This window comes from Drosophila arizonae, chromosome 2 (assembly GCF_054131065.1).
Source record: "Drosophila arizonae isolate 15081-1271.41 chromosome 2, UAZ_ARI_1.0, whole genome shotgun sequence".
Classification (NCBI taxonomy): domain Eukaryota; kingdom Metazoa; phylum Arthropoda; class Insecta; order Diptera; family Drosophilidae; genus Drosophila; species Drosophila arizonae.
Window position 1 is genome coordinate 34,702,841 of NC_142922.1, and position 13,740 is coordinate 34,716,580.

Sequence of the window (13,740 nt, forward strand, 5' to 3'; positions counted from 1 at the left end):
TGCGGAGACCATACGACAGAGCAATACTCTAGAATAGGACGCACAAGCGAAGTAAATAAGCGCTTGGTAATAAAAGGATCTTTAAATTCCTTAGACCAACGTTTAATAAAGCCAAGCACACTTTTGGCTTCATTAATGATGGTAGAAATATGAAGATTAAAGTTAAGTTTACAGTCAAAGAACACACCAAGATCTTTGACTGTAAAGATGCGTCGTAAGGAAATATTGCTAATTTTATAATCAACAATTAGAGGAACGGTACGACTGAAGGTCATTGTCATACACTTTGAGCAATTTAGGTCAAGCTGGTTTGCCACACACCAAAGTTGAAATGCATTTAGGTCATCTTGAAGGTGAAGATTTCCATTTGCCCTGGAGTATGGAAGGCAAAGTTTTACATCATCAGCATACATAAATATAGTGGAGTACGAGATACAACTAGGAAGGTCGTTTATAAAAAGGGAAAAGAGCAATGGGCCCAAATGGCTACCCTGAGGTACACCAGACGAAACAAAGATAAGTTTAGACATAGCTGTTCTCAGCAAGACTCTTTGGGTTCTACCCGTTAAATAGGATGAAATCCAAGAGACAAGACTGGGTGAAAATCCTAAGCGTTCAAGCTTAAGAATTAGTATGTGATGATGTACTGAGTCAAATGCTTTAATGAAGTCCGTATAAATAACATCGGTTTGCATTTTTTTGGAAAAGCTGTCATTAACAAGCGAAGTGAACTCAAGTAAATTAGAGGACGGGCTCGATTTTGAACAAAACCATGTTGAGATGGTTGAATAATCGATTTGCAAAAATGCTGCAAGGCCGATGTTATGATTTTCTCAAATAACTTCGGAATAGCAGATAATTTCGCGATGCCTCTATAATTGGAAATATCAGATCTTCCACCTTTTTTATATAAGGGAATGATAAAAGATTCTTTCCAAATTGAAGGGAACACAGAAGTATCCAAGGACAAGTTAAACAATTTTAGTAATTGTGACTGAAGAGAAACACTGCACTCTTTAATCACACAACTAGGAATATTATCAGCACCAGGAGAGAAAGATGATTTCAATGTCCTAATGGCTGCAGCCAGAGAGGATGCAGTAACTTTGGGAGTATTTATAGATCCATATTCAGGAAGAGAATAAGGATATGAGTTGCTGTAGAGATCAGGAGAAGAATAAGTGGATTGAAAAAAATCAGCAAATAGATCAGAGGAATCCTGATCATTGCATGTTTTTTCACCTCCAAGGACAAATGAGGACGGCAAACCAGAGGATTTACGCTTCGAGTTTACAAATGAGAAAAATTGTTTGGGATCTCGAGTAAACTGACGTTTGCAACGTGTAAGATAATTCTCATAACAGCTAGAATTTAAAAGATTGAAGTTTGACTTGGCAATGGAATATTTGGACCAGTCAATACTTGAACCAGACTTTTTGTAATTTTTAAAACATTTAGTTTTAATGTTTCTCAAGTTCGACAGAGTTTTGGTGAACCAAGGTGGCTTATTTGAAACTGGCGAAACACGGCGGAGAGGGACACAAACATCCAGAATAGAGTTTAAGGTAGAATAAAAAAACGATGCTGCTAAATTAATATTAACCGATTCATATAAAATAGACCAGTCTGTTGAATTAATTAGTTCGTTAAGCAAAACGAAATTGCATTTACGATAACAGCGACTAAGTTTAGAAGGCATTGGTGTAGTAGAGGGAGGATTATCGATAGTTAATAAAACCTCTAAAGTGGGGTGATATATATCCTCAGGTAAGGAGAAAGGAGTTGATCTCGCGACATTAATGAGCGAATCATGATTAACAAACACAAGATCAAGCGTGCGATTAAGATGGTTTGAAATAGAGTTCATCTGAAACATAGACAGGTTAAACAATTCATCAAAAAGATAGTGATCAATTGTCGGAATAAAGTAATTTGCATTACAAGTTGAAGACCAAGAAGTGTTCGGAATATTAAAATCACCCAACACAAGAAGACAATCTCTATCATTTACATGTTCATTAACTTGTTTAATACAATTTATGTGGTGAGCATAAACTTGTACATCAGAAGAGGGAGGGATATAAGAACATGTGATGTATAATGAGCACGATGGGAGAGTTAATTTAACCGCTATAATCTCCACATCATGAAGGGACGAAAAGGTAAACAATTCAGAGTGGATAATGGACTTAACCGCAATTAACACCCCACCACCTCTGCGCGACGAACGGTCGAGTCGATAAATAGTGAAATTACTTGAAAGAATTTCACTATTATGAATATTACTACTTAGCCATGTTTCAGTGAAAGCGATAATATCATATTGTACACTGAAACTATGCAAGAAAAGACTTTTAAGTTTTGAGTTTAAGCCACGTACATTTTGATAAATCAGGGACAGCTGAGAAGAGGTTTGTAAGTAATTTAGTTTTTTGGTACAACGTTTGATGAAGACTGCACCGAAGGTAAATTTACTGAAATGGGCATCGATCTGTTACGATTTTTGGGTTTAAATTCATGAACAACTACATGAGGTGGCCAGAAATTAGGATCACAAAGGGTTTTAAAGTATTCTACAGGCACATTGATTTTGAACGAAGCAATTTCACGCGGTGTCGCAAAACTAAACTTCGATATAAAAATATTAGCCGGAATCTTATTTGAGATAAAAGCCGATACTGCCTCAATGGTAGTGTCAGATGAAAGCCTAGATAAGAAAACTTGCTTTCTAGGAGAGACAACAGATAAGGTAATGCTCTGAGAGGCTGACTTATTGTCACTCTTTGTTTGAGCAACAATAGAAGTAACATCCAAATTTGGGACAGGGGCTTGAGTTTCAATAGAAGCCTCAATAGGAGAAACAGATATGGGACAAGGTGAAGGAGGATCTAGAGAATTGGGAGCCGACGACAAAACAGAAGCGCAAGGTGAGGGAGGAGCAAGCGAATTAGGTGACGGTACTATTACAGAAGGAGTTACCGACAACAAAGGAGTATCCAATTGAGAGAGAGGACTTTCAAAGCCGTACTGATTTAAGATTTCCTCAGCAGCAGCCATGTCACTGGTCAACTGCATAGAAATCTTCCTCAGTTTTAAAAATTGAGCCCTCACAGCACTATACATTTTAGAAAAGTTTATTTGTTTTTCCAAGCAAATCGGACAAGACCAGCGTATGCCTCCACTACCAGCTTTAGAAGTAGACATAATCTTGTCATATTCACGCCCAGTAAGACCTGCACACTTAGTATGCATCATGTTATCACACAGCCAGCAACTTATAAATTGCGCTTGTGCAGAATCAACTGTTTGCCTGAAAGTGCAAGCTTTTTTGCAGCAACTCATATTGGCAATTGGGATAGATCACAAAATTACTGAATGTAAACAGAAATGAAAAAACCAAGAGAGGTATAAATGTGTTGAGAGCGAGTCCAACAACAAACAGCCGTTACAGAGCGCAACGAAAATATATGTTGAGAGAGCGAGTCAACAACAAAAACAACCGTTACAGAGCAGATCAAAAGTCCTCAGCGAGAGAGTATACTTGCACACCACAAAAATCAAAGATTCAAGAGAGGCAAATACAACAACCGTAGATAGTGAGAGCAACTTATGCACACACTCACACAAACTTAGAAAGAGTGAACTGGGGAGAGCGCCAACAAATAGAAACACTAAAGCAGAAATGCAAATAATGAAACTAATGAACCGACACTGCACACAAAGCTTCACAAATTAAAAAAGCAAATTATTAAAAACACAGTGAACAACGGATCAAACCTTGCACAGGAAAATATAGATATTTGCTATATACAACCGAACCGCAATTATGTGAAATTTAATAAGAATAATTAACTAAGAAAACAAGAATAATTGAAGAGCACAATAGTAAACACGTCTGTTAACTCTCACTGAGAACTCTCTCATGGTCGGTCTTACGGACTGTCATAACCACTTTAAACAGATGTACTATGTATGAACATACATACATATGTACATAAGTACATTTATATATTATTATTGCTAATCATGTTTATAAATGTGTTTATATCCGTAAATAATTATATATAATTAAAATTATTTTATACACATTTTTAACCGAAAAAATTATCGTAAAACACTACTAACTTTATTAAAGGCTTTGCAATATATGAAATACACATGTCATATTATACTCAAGCTTTACTCATTATTGTCAAAAATTTCTAATTAAGTCATAATGGCCCATTTGATAGTCACCCTACGATTCAAATCATACAAAATTTACAAACTACTAAATCCAGAGACAATTAGCTTGCCATCCCATACAAGCATACACATACACAAATGTATATATGCATGTGCTCACTTCACAAGGCAGACCAACGGCAAATTTTGGGCTTTACAATTTGCACAGGCTGTTGTGCACAGAAAGAATACATTTTCGCGACGAGCATGCACACACACACTTACATCCTTGATACGTGTATGTGCTTTTGTGTGCGTGCGTCGCGAAACTCAATTCTTTCTCAGTATTTTCATCTATCATCAGCCCAAAATTTGCCGTTGGTCTGCCTTGTGAAGTGAGCACCCTTCCCACGAATAACCATCGAAACGATTACATTTTGTTTGCATGAGCTTGACAAATGCTTTTATGATTTCGGTATACCCTTCACTCAAGAGGAAAGAGCTGGGATCGTCGCGAACAATATTCAATTTTTGTGCGCTGCTGCTATTCGAGACCATAGAGAGAGACCATAAAGAGAGGGAGAGAGTGAGTAAGGGAAAAAGAGCGCATAGCCGTGCTTCATTTAGTAATGCGTGCATTTCGTGGCAGCAGTCGCAGCACACTGATTTTGTCTTGCCTTATTTTCACTGCCTGAGCCTCAGAAGACCGAGCCGACCAAATACGAAGTTGTCCGGTCTGTTCAGCGCATTTTTTCGGTGTTGAAAAAGTTTGTTCTACATGTCTAGTCTATGTGTTCTCTGGTCAGTGTCGCTACTGTAGTTTTTATATTCATTCACGAAAGTGAAATGAGTATATTGGTTTTGTGCAATGTCCGTCCGTCTGTCCGTATGAACGCAATCTATTTCGGCACTATTGAAGCTAGAGACTTTAAATTTCGTGTATATCTTCCATTCATAAAGTGTTAAAATTTTCCCGCCAATCGCAAAATTGTATATCTTACAGCTTGAATTTGGATAGTTGAGTACTGGTAGCTTCCTCTATCAATGCCCCAAAAATAATTTTAACGCCTCTTTAGGGGCGTAGCATATCGAAAGATACACTGTAATTTTCACATATTTTTGAGCGTATGATTTCAAACTTTGCAGTTAGGTTACCGGTTGCTCGTTCTAAGAACTGGCCAAAAATGAGGAGTCTACGGTCACTAGGGGCATGGCAATCGGCATTTATAGTGCCCGAATTGCGACATTTGTGTATATGCGTGAGCCATCTAATTATGTATTTTTACATATAAATAAGCTTAATAAATATTCATAATACGAAAAAAAAAAAAATAAAAAAAATTTTATGAAATTTAAAAAATATAAAAGAAGTTAAAATAATAAAAATTTGCAATTTACAAAAAAGAGTTTTCCGCGGGATTTGAACTCGCACCCAAGCCAAATAGCATGTTCATGTCAAAATAACTAAAATAAGGATCGCCGGCGCTTCTGCCTACACCACCGCGTCGTTTCGAGCAACAGTAGTTAAAACCAGCGTTTGCAAAAACTACTCTGTAGCAGCAATAGCAATAAAAATTGTGCTATGCTCTCGCTACCGCGAGAGTGGTAGCTCTGCTCTGCTCTGCTCTCGGGAGTGGTAGCTCTGCTCTGCTCTGCTCTCTTAGTTTGTTGTGTTAAAATCTGTAGCGATAGCAATAGCACAAAACGAAATGATGTGCTACACTTTGCCGTAGCGGTAGCTGAAAACGGATAGCGAAAGCGATAGCTGAAAACAGAGAGCGAGGTGAAATCATAGCAAGATGAGAACAGAGCCAGATGAGAACATAGCGAGATGATAACAGAGCGAGATGAGAGTAAAACAAATGTGCTAGAGCGGTATGAGCAGCAGCAGATCTTTTTATACTCATTCACGAAAGTGAATCAGTATATTGGTTTTGTGCAATGTTCGTCTTGCTGTCCGTCCGTCTGTCCGTCTGTCCGTCCGTCCGTCTGTCCGTATGAACGCAATCTATTTCGGCGCTATTGAAGCTAGAGACTTGAAATTTGGAACACATACTCGTGTATATCTCCGATTTATAAAGTGTTAAAATTTTCCCGATCCGCCCACTAGGGGCGTGGCAAATCGGAAAATGCATTTTCCGATATACCAGAAATCATGTTTGTTGAAGAGCTAGAAAGCTGAAACTTGGTATGTAGGTCCGCGTTGACCACCCAAGATCACGAGCTATGGCGGATATATCTACGCCCATTGGGGGCGTGGCAAATCGGATAAAACTGTATCTCCTAAAGTTGTAAACCTAGAATGCTGAAATTTTGCACGTCAGCTAATGGTATGATTCTATAAAGTCTGAAGATAAATTATAAGTCTACGCCCGTTGGGGGCGTGGCTAATCGGACCTGAAGATATAGTAATTTTTTAAATTCTCCTATATTTTGGACACTATTGATGGCAGAGACCTCAAATTTTGTATATATACTCGGACTGATCACCCAAGACCAAAAAGTTTTTTCGGATATATGTCCGCCCACAGGGGGCGTGGCAAACCGCAAAAGCTTATATCTCCTAAAGTATAATAGCTAGAAGCTTCAAATTTGGATAGTTGAGTTACTGGTAGCCTCCTCTATCGATTCCCCAAAAATAATTTTTACGCCTCTTTAGGGGCGTGGCATATCGAAAAATACCCTGTAATTTTCACATTTTTTAGGGTAAGCATTCAAACTTTGCAGTTAGGGTAACGTTATCTCTTTCTAAAAACTGACCAAAAATGAGGTGTCTACGCCCAGTTGGGGCGTGGCAAATCGGAAAAACCTGTATATTCTACAGTATTAGAACGAAACTTAACTACTAAATTGTTGATGGGATGTGAATGAGTATTCCGCAGTCGGTAACGCCCGACTGCAACGTTCTTACTTGTTTGTGTTCGTTTTAACTTAAAACAACGCCACATAGTAAAGAAAAGACACTGTAGCGGCTAGAAATTCAAAAACAATGCAAACACAAATCTATCGCAACGAGGTTCTTAGAAAATGCTAGAGTACGCAATTTTGTGTGCATACATACACACATACAAATGAGAGCATGTATAAGGCTGAAATGCTTGCCATATATAGACTTACATATATACATATATTCATTTGTATGTATTTGCGTATATGAATTTGAGGGTTATTTAAGACGAAACAAATTTAAACTTATCAAATTATTCGACTAAGAAAAATAAAAGTATTAAGTGACATTCATTCAATCTCGCACCTTCCAAATAAAATATCTATTTTATAAAAAATGAATATATCAAAAAAAAAAAAAAAAAAAAAAAACATCGAAGAGGTTTCGAACCGCCCCTACTCTAACATAACTTGCGTCGCCTTTAGCATCCGCGCCACTGCTTTGCCTGACCAGCCAGTTCCTAAAATAGAATAGAATTTATAAGAGAGCGTCATCAAACAAAACTACAGTAACGGGTAGCAAATCCAGAAATCAATCGAAATTCTAAGAATGTGAGAAAAGGCGCGCTTCTGTCTGTACGCATAGAATGAGCTTGCGCACATGTATAGGAAAATCGCGCAGATCTGCTGCTAGCCTGAAGCCGGTATCAAATATATGGATATAAATATATAATAAAAATCAAAATTGTATAAATGATACATATATGTAATTTGAAGATCTTAGCTGCAATGATGCAAAGATTTTTGTTGCACACTAGACTTGAAAATTGTATTATATACTCTGGCTGATAGCGCTTGGGCTGTGAATGAGTATTCTGCAATCGGTATCGCCCGATTGCAACGTTCTTACTTGTTTTTCTTTGGGTGGACGATGTCACCGAGAGTGCTAAGAAATCTTTCAATCTCTTCATCTTTTGCTGTTTTTGTTGCAATATTCTTGAATCAATCCACTTTGGTCTAGAATCAGTTTGCGAAAACGCCGACTCTTGCCGCACTCGTCAGAATCGTACTGCAATTCGTTTTCATTTGAGACCATACACGCAAGGGCCAAGGAACTTAATATCTCTTTGAAAACATATTTTGTATACCCTGAACCCATTGAAAATGGGAAATCAGGGTATAATCAGGATATAATGGAGAAAAAGTATGTAACGGCAGAAGAAGTCATCGCAGACCCCATAAAGTATATGTATTCTGGCGTCGATTTGGCCCTGTCTGTCTGTCTGTCTGTCCGTCCGTCCGTCCGTCTCTCCGTCTGTCAGTATGTTTGATGTCGTCGATTTCTGAATATATAAGGGCTAGAGCCCACAATTTTTTTAAATGTCCGTATATACCACGCGGATATCGAGTTTTGCTTTATAACATATTAAGGTCTGTAGCGTCAATAGTGTCTAAATATAGCCCCTAATAGGCGTAAAAATATAATTTTGTCATTAGACTTTATAGAATCATAACATTAGCTGACGTGCTAAATTTCAGCGTTCTAGCTGTAAAACTATTGGAGATACAGTTTTATCCGATTTGCCACGCACCCAATGGGCGGAGATATATCCGCCATAGTTCGTGATCTTGGTTGGTCGACTCGGACCTACATACCAAATTTAAGTTTAAGTTAAGTTCTAGTTCTTCAACTTTCTGGTATATCGGAAATGTTTTTTCCGAGTTGCCACTCCCCTAGTGGGCGGATCGGGAAAATTTTAACACTATAAATCGGAGATATACACGAGTATGTGTTCCAGATTTCAAGTCTCTAGCTTCAATAGCACCGAAATAGATTGCGTTCATACGGATAGACGGACAGACGGACGGACAGCAAGACGGACATTGCACAAAACCAATATACTCATTTCACTTTACTGACTGAGTACAAAAAGGAAGAAAACTCTAGTCGAGAGTGCTCGTAATTAAAAAAAAAAAAAAAACAAGTAAGAAAGCTCTAGTCGAGACTGCTCGACTACGAGATCCCCTGAACCCTTGGAGCAATAGCTATTTCAATAATTTTTCGACTTTCAGCATACACAAGAAACACGCACACACACACACACACACACGCACGTACGCACACACAGGCATACATACACACACACGCATACAGACACAAACGCATACACACACTCACATACACACACACATACACAAACACATACACACACATACACAAACACATACCCACACAAGCACCCACGCATAAACACGCATGGGGTGCAGTGTGCGCTTACTATGAGAACTTAATTGTTTAATAACTTTTTTTTGTGGACGTACGATCTTCATGAAACTTTCAGATTATGATTATAACATGGATATGCATGTAATTGCCAAAGCACAAGTCTCTAGTATTTGAAATACGCTTTTTACAAAAGTGAGGGTGAGGGGGTGAATTTAGAGGTGGGGGGTAAATTTTAACAAAAACCGAAATTGTATAAATTGCATATAAGCATACATTAAAAATTTGGAGACTCTAGCAATAAAGGTGTAGAAGATATAATTTTATAACTGGTTTTCGATAAGGTTTTTTATCGAGAAAAAAAGATCGGGATGAGTTATCGATTTTTAATGATAAACTCGATATCCGCGCTGTAATTACGAACATTTTACAAAAAATTTGAAGTCTCTAGCTCTTATATCTTCGGAAATCGACGCGTTCAAACATACGGACAGACGGACAGAGCGAAATCAACTCAACTCGTCACCCTGATCAAGAATATATATACTTTGTGGGGTCTGCCACGCCTCCTTCTGCCTGTTACATACATTTCAACAAAACCATTATACCCTGATTTCCCATTTTCAATGGGTTCAGTGTATAGCACGCGCCTGTCGAGTTTTGCTTTAAATATCGATAAATTGCCCCGTTATTTTGTTATCAATTAAACACATTATCGAAAAACACTAATAAATGTATATCTTCTACATCTTTAAAGATAGAGTCTCCAAATTTTAAATGTATACTTATATGCATTTTATACAATTTCGGTTTTTGTCCAAACTTATTCACCCTCACATTTGTAACAAGTAAGAAAGCTCTAGTCGAGACTGCTCGACTACGAGATCCCCTGAACCCTTGGAGCAATAGATATTTCAATAATTTTTCGCGTCTTTTAGCTTACACAAGAAACACGCACACACACACACACACAGGCACGTACGCACACACAGGCATACATACACACACACGCATACAGACACACATACACACACACGCATACAGACACACATACACACACACACACACGCATACATACACATACACATACAAAAACACATACACACACAAGCACCCACGCATAAACACGCATGGGCTGCAGTGTGCGCCTACTATGAGAACTTAATTGTTTAATAACTTTTTTTATGGACGTACGATCTTCATGAAACTTTCAGATTGTGATTATAACATAGATATGCATGTAATTGCCAAAGCACAAGTCTCTAGTATTTGAAATACGCTTTTTACAAAAGTGAGGGTGAGGGGGTGAAATTAAGGGTGGGGGGTAAATTTTAACAAAAACCGAAATTGTATAAATTGCATATAAGCATACATAAAAAATTTGGAGACTCTAGCAATAAAGGTGTAGAAGATATAATTTTATAACTGGTTTTCGATAAGGTTTTTTATCGATAAAAAAAGATCGGGATGAGTTATCGAATTTTATTGATAAACTTGATATGCGCGCTGTAATTACGGACATTTTAAAAAAAATTTGAAGTCTCTAGCTCTTATATCTTCTGAAATCGACGCGTTCATACATACGGACAGACGGACAGACGGACAGACAGACGGACAGGGCCAAATCAACTCAGCTCGTCACCCTGATCAAGAATATATATACTTTGTGGGGTCTGCCACGCCTCCTTCTCCCTGTTACATACATTTCAACAAAACCATTATACCCTGATTTCCCATTGAAAATGGGTTCAGGGTATAAAAAGCGTATTTCAAATACTAGGGACTTGTGCTTTGGCAAATACATGCATATCCATATTATAATCATAATCTGAATGTTTAATGTAGAAAGTACATCCACAAGAATAGTTATTGAGCACTTAAGGTCCCATAGTAAGCCACCACTGCAGCCAATGCGTGTTTATGCGTGCGTGCGTATCTCTGTGTGTGTGCGGGTGTGTGTCTTGTGTACGCAGAAAGAAGCGAAAAATGATTGAAACAGCTATTGCTCGAAGGGTTCAGTGGATCTCGTAGTCGGGCAGTCTTGACTAGAGCTTTCTTACTTGTTTTATTTCGCTTCAAAGCAAAAAAATCTGTGTGTAAAATCTTTCTTGCCAAACTTTATGTATTTTTATAACATTCGGCATCAACTTCTTTCATCATACATATCTGTTATTTTGTTTTATTTATAGGACAAGTTTTTCAAGAAGTGGATGCTGCATGGACCGATGAAATCGACAACAACTTAACGCGAATAATTTGCAATATTTCCGAAGAAAAGAGAGTAACAAATAACCGTCACGAAATTATCTCAGTTGTAGCTGAAATTAAAAAGAAACCAGAAAAACGTTTAAAGGTAATGTACATTAAATATATATGCATGTTCACTGTAGAATTTTTATACTTATTCACGAAAGTAAATTAGTATATTGGTTTTGTGCAATGTTCATCTTGCTGTCCGTCCGTCTGTCCGTATAAACGCAATCTATTTTGGCGCTATTGAAGCTAGAGACTTGAAATTTGGAACACATACTCGTGTATATCTCCGATTTTTAAAGTGTTAAAATTTTCCTGATCCACCCACTAGGGGCGTGGCAAATCGGAAAATCCATTTTCCGATATACAAGAAATCATATTAGTTGAAGAGCTAGAAAGCTGAAATTTGAAATGCAGATCCGCATCGGCCACCCAAGATTACGAGCTATGGCGGATATATCTACGCCCATTTGGTGCGTGGCAAATCGGATAAAACTGTATCTTTTAAAGTAATAAGTCTAGAATGCTTAAGTTTTGCACGTGAGCTGGTGTTTTAATTCTTTAAAAATGGGTGAAATAATTTTATATCTACGTCTACTAGGGGCGTGGTAAATCGGACCTGACGATATAGTGATTTTTCGAATTCTGCTATATTATAGGCACTATTGATGGTAGACTTGAAATTTTGTATATATACGCGGGTTGACCACCCAAGTCCAACGAGCTAACGCCCATAGGGGGCGTGGCCAACAGCAAAATTTTATATCTTACAGCTTAAATTTGGATAGTTGAGTACTGGTAGCCTCCTCTATCGATGCCCTAAAAACATAATTTTGAGTTTCCCCAGCATTTAATTGCTTGATAATATCTATTATATCCGAATTGCGTCGCTGCTCCACCAATAACCAACAATCTTTAATTTCTGCTAAATCTACACCAACTTCACCAACGTCTGTGGGTAAAGTATTTTGGAACAGAAAATCTGCATTTGCTATTTGGGGGGTCCCTTTCCGATATTCTACTTTGAAATCAAATGAATGTAAGTACGCCCAGCATCGATGCTCTCTTTGCATGAATTCGGCTTTTGTGCGGTTTGCTTTTAACAAATAGCATCAGTATATAGAAAATGTTTACAATTGAAATAATGAAAGTGCTTCACAGCAACTCGTACGAATTATATTTGAATTCTTCGGTGTGAAGTTCATTTATCAGAAAATCTTGGAACAAACTGTCTAAAATTTTAAGCCAGGCCTATAAACTATTATACCCTGATTTCCCATTTTCAATAGGTTCAGGGTATAATAACAAAGATTGACTGTGGCATTCAAAAAGTTTGGATGTGTAATAAAAAAGATGTGAGTGTGAACTAGATGCGGGTTGGCAAACGGAAGTATAAAGAGTTTAATACTAAGCGACTGTGCAAGTGGATTTGAATGAGTGCTTAGTGAAGAAAATAGTGTTGATGTTGTATGTAAAACCAGTGCAATTTGTACTGTTTCATTGTATTCAAATGTATCCCTAAAATTTTTGAAAAATTTCTGTTCTATGTGTGTAAATTTCGACCAACTTTTATAAATACTTAAAAAGAATAACAATGTATATTGAATTTTACAGAGAATGAAGCTTGCGTTTGGATTAAATGGAGCTAGTTTGTGGCATAAACCAGCACCCTCAGTAAATCACTGGCTATATCAATTAATAGATTTTCTTAATATAACTGTAAGTAGAGCTTTAATTTTTTTATTGTAGAGATTTTTTATTGTGGATTTATTTTATATTATTTAATTTTTTGATAATAATACTCATTGTATCGATTTATCTGATAACTGATTAAGCTTAGAATAAAGTTATAAATATTACCACAAAATGACAGACGTGCTAAATAATGACAAATGTGTTAAAAAATGACAAATGGTTCTACAACATTCCGCTCCCCATGAAACTCTGTTCCTGAATGTGGTAGGGCGTGATGGGCTTATGGTCTCTCCAGAAACGACCTTGAGTTTAACTATCTGCGGAGACTGAAACAGCGACTATAAGTTGAGCTGAAGAGAAAAGCGACAATACAGACTGAAACTCCCAGTGATAACCATAGCAGCGCCAACAACAATGGAGTCTAAAACAAGTAAGAAGGCTCCAGTCGAGACTGCTCGACTAGAAGATACCCCGAACCCTCCAAGCTGATACTCTAATCATTCTGCACTTCTTTAATG

At 37.5% G+C, this 13,740-nt stretch overlaps 1 protein-coding gene across 17 annotated transcripts in view; it reads left to right on the forward strand.

The window, feature by feature from the left end:
• The window catches only part of Atg2 (Autophagy-related 2), a 274,490-nt gene that overhangs the window by 75,498 nt on the left and 185,252 nt on the right, over positions 1 to 13,740 (forward strand). For all 17 annotated transcript variants that reach the window (XR_016268486.1, XR_016268485.1, XM_089461795.1 and 14 more), the window contains 2 exons: positions 11,464 to 11,627; positions 13,142 to 13,246. Coding sequence is in view for 15 of the 17 variants with exons in the window: in XM_089461795.1 (XP_089317921.1) it covers positions 11,464 to 11,627; positions 13,142 to 13,246 (269 nt within the window). In the remaining 2 variants the exon portion in view is untranslated. The remainder of the gene's footprint in view (positions 1 to 11,463; positions 11,628 to 13,141; positions 13,247 to 13,740) is intronic.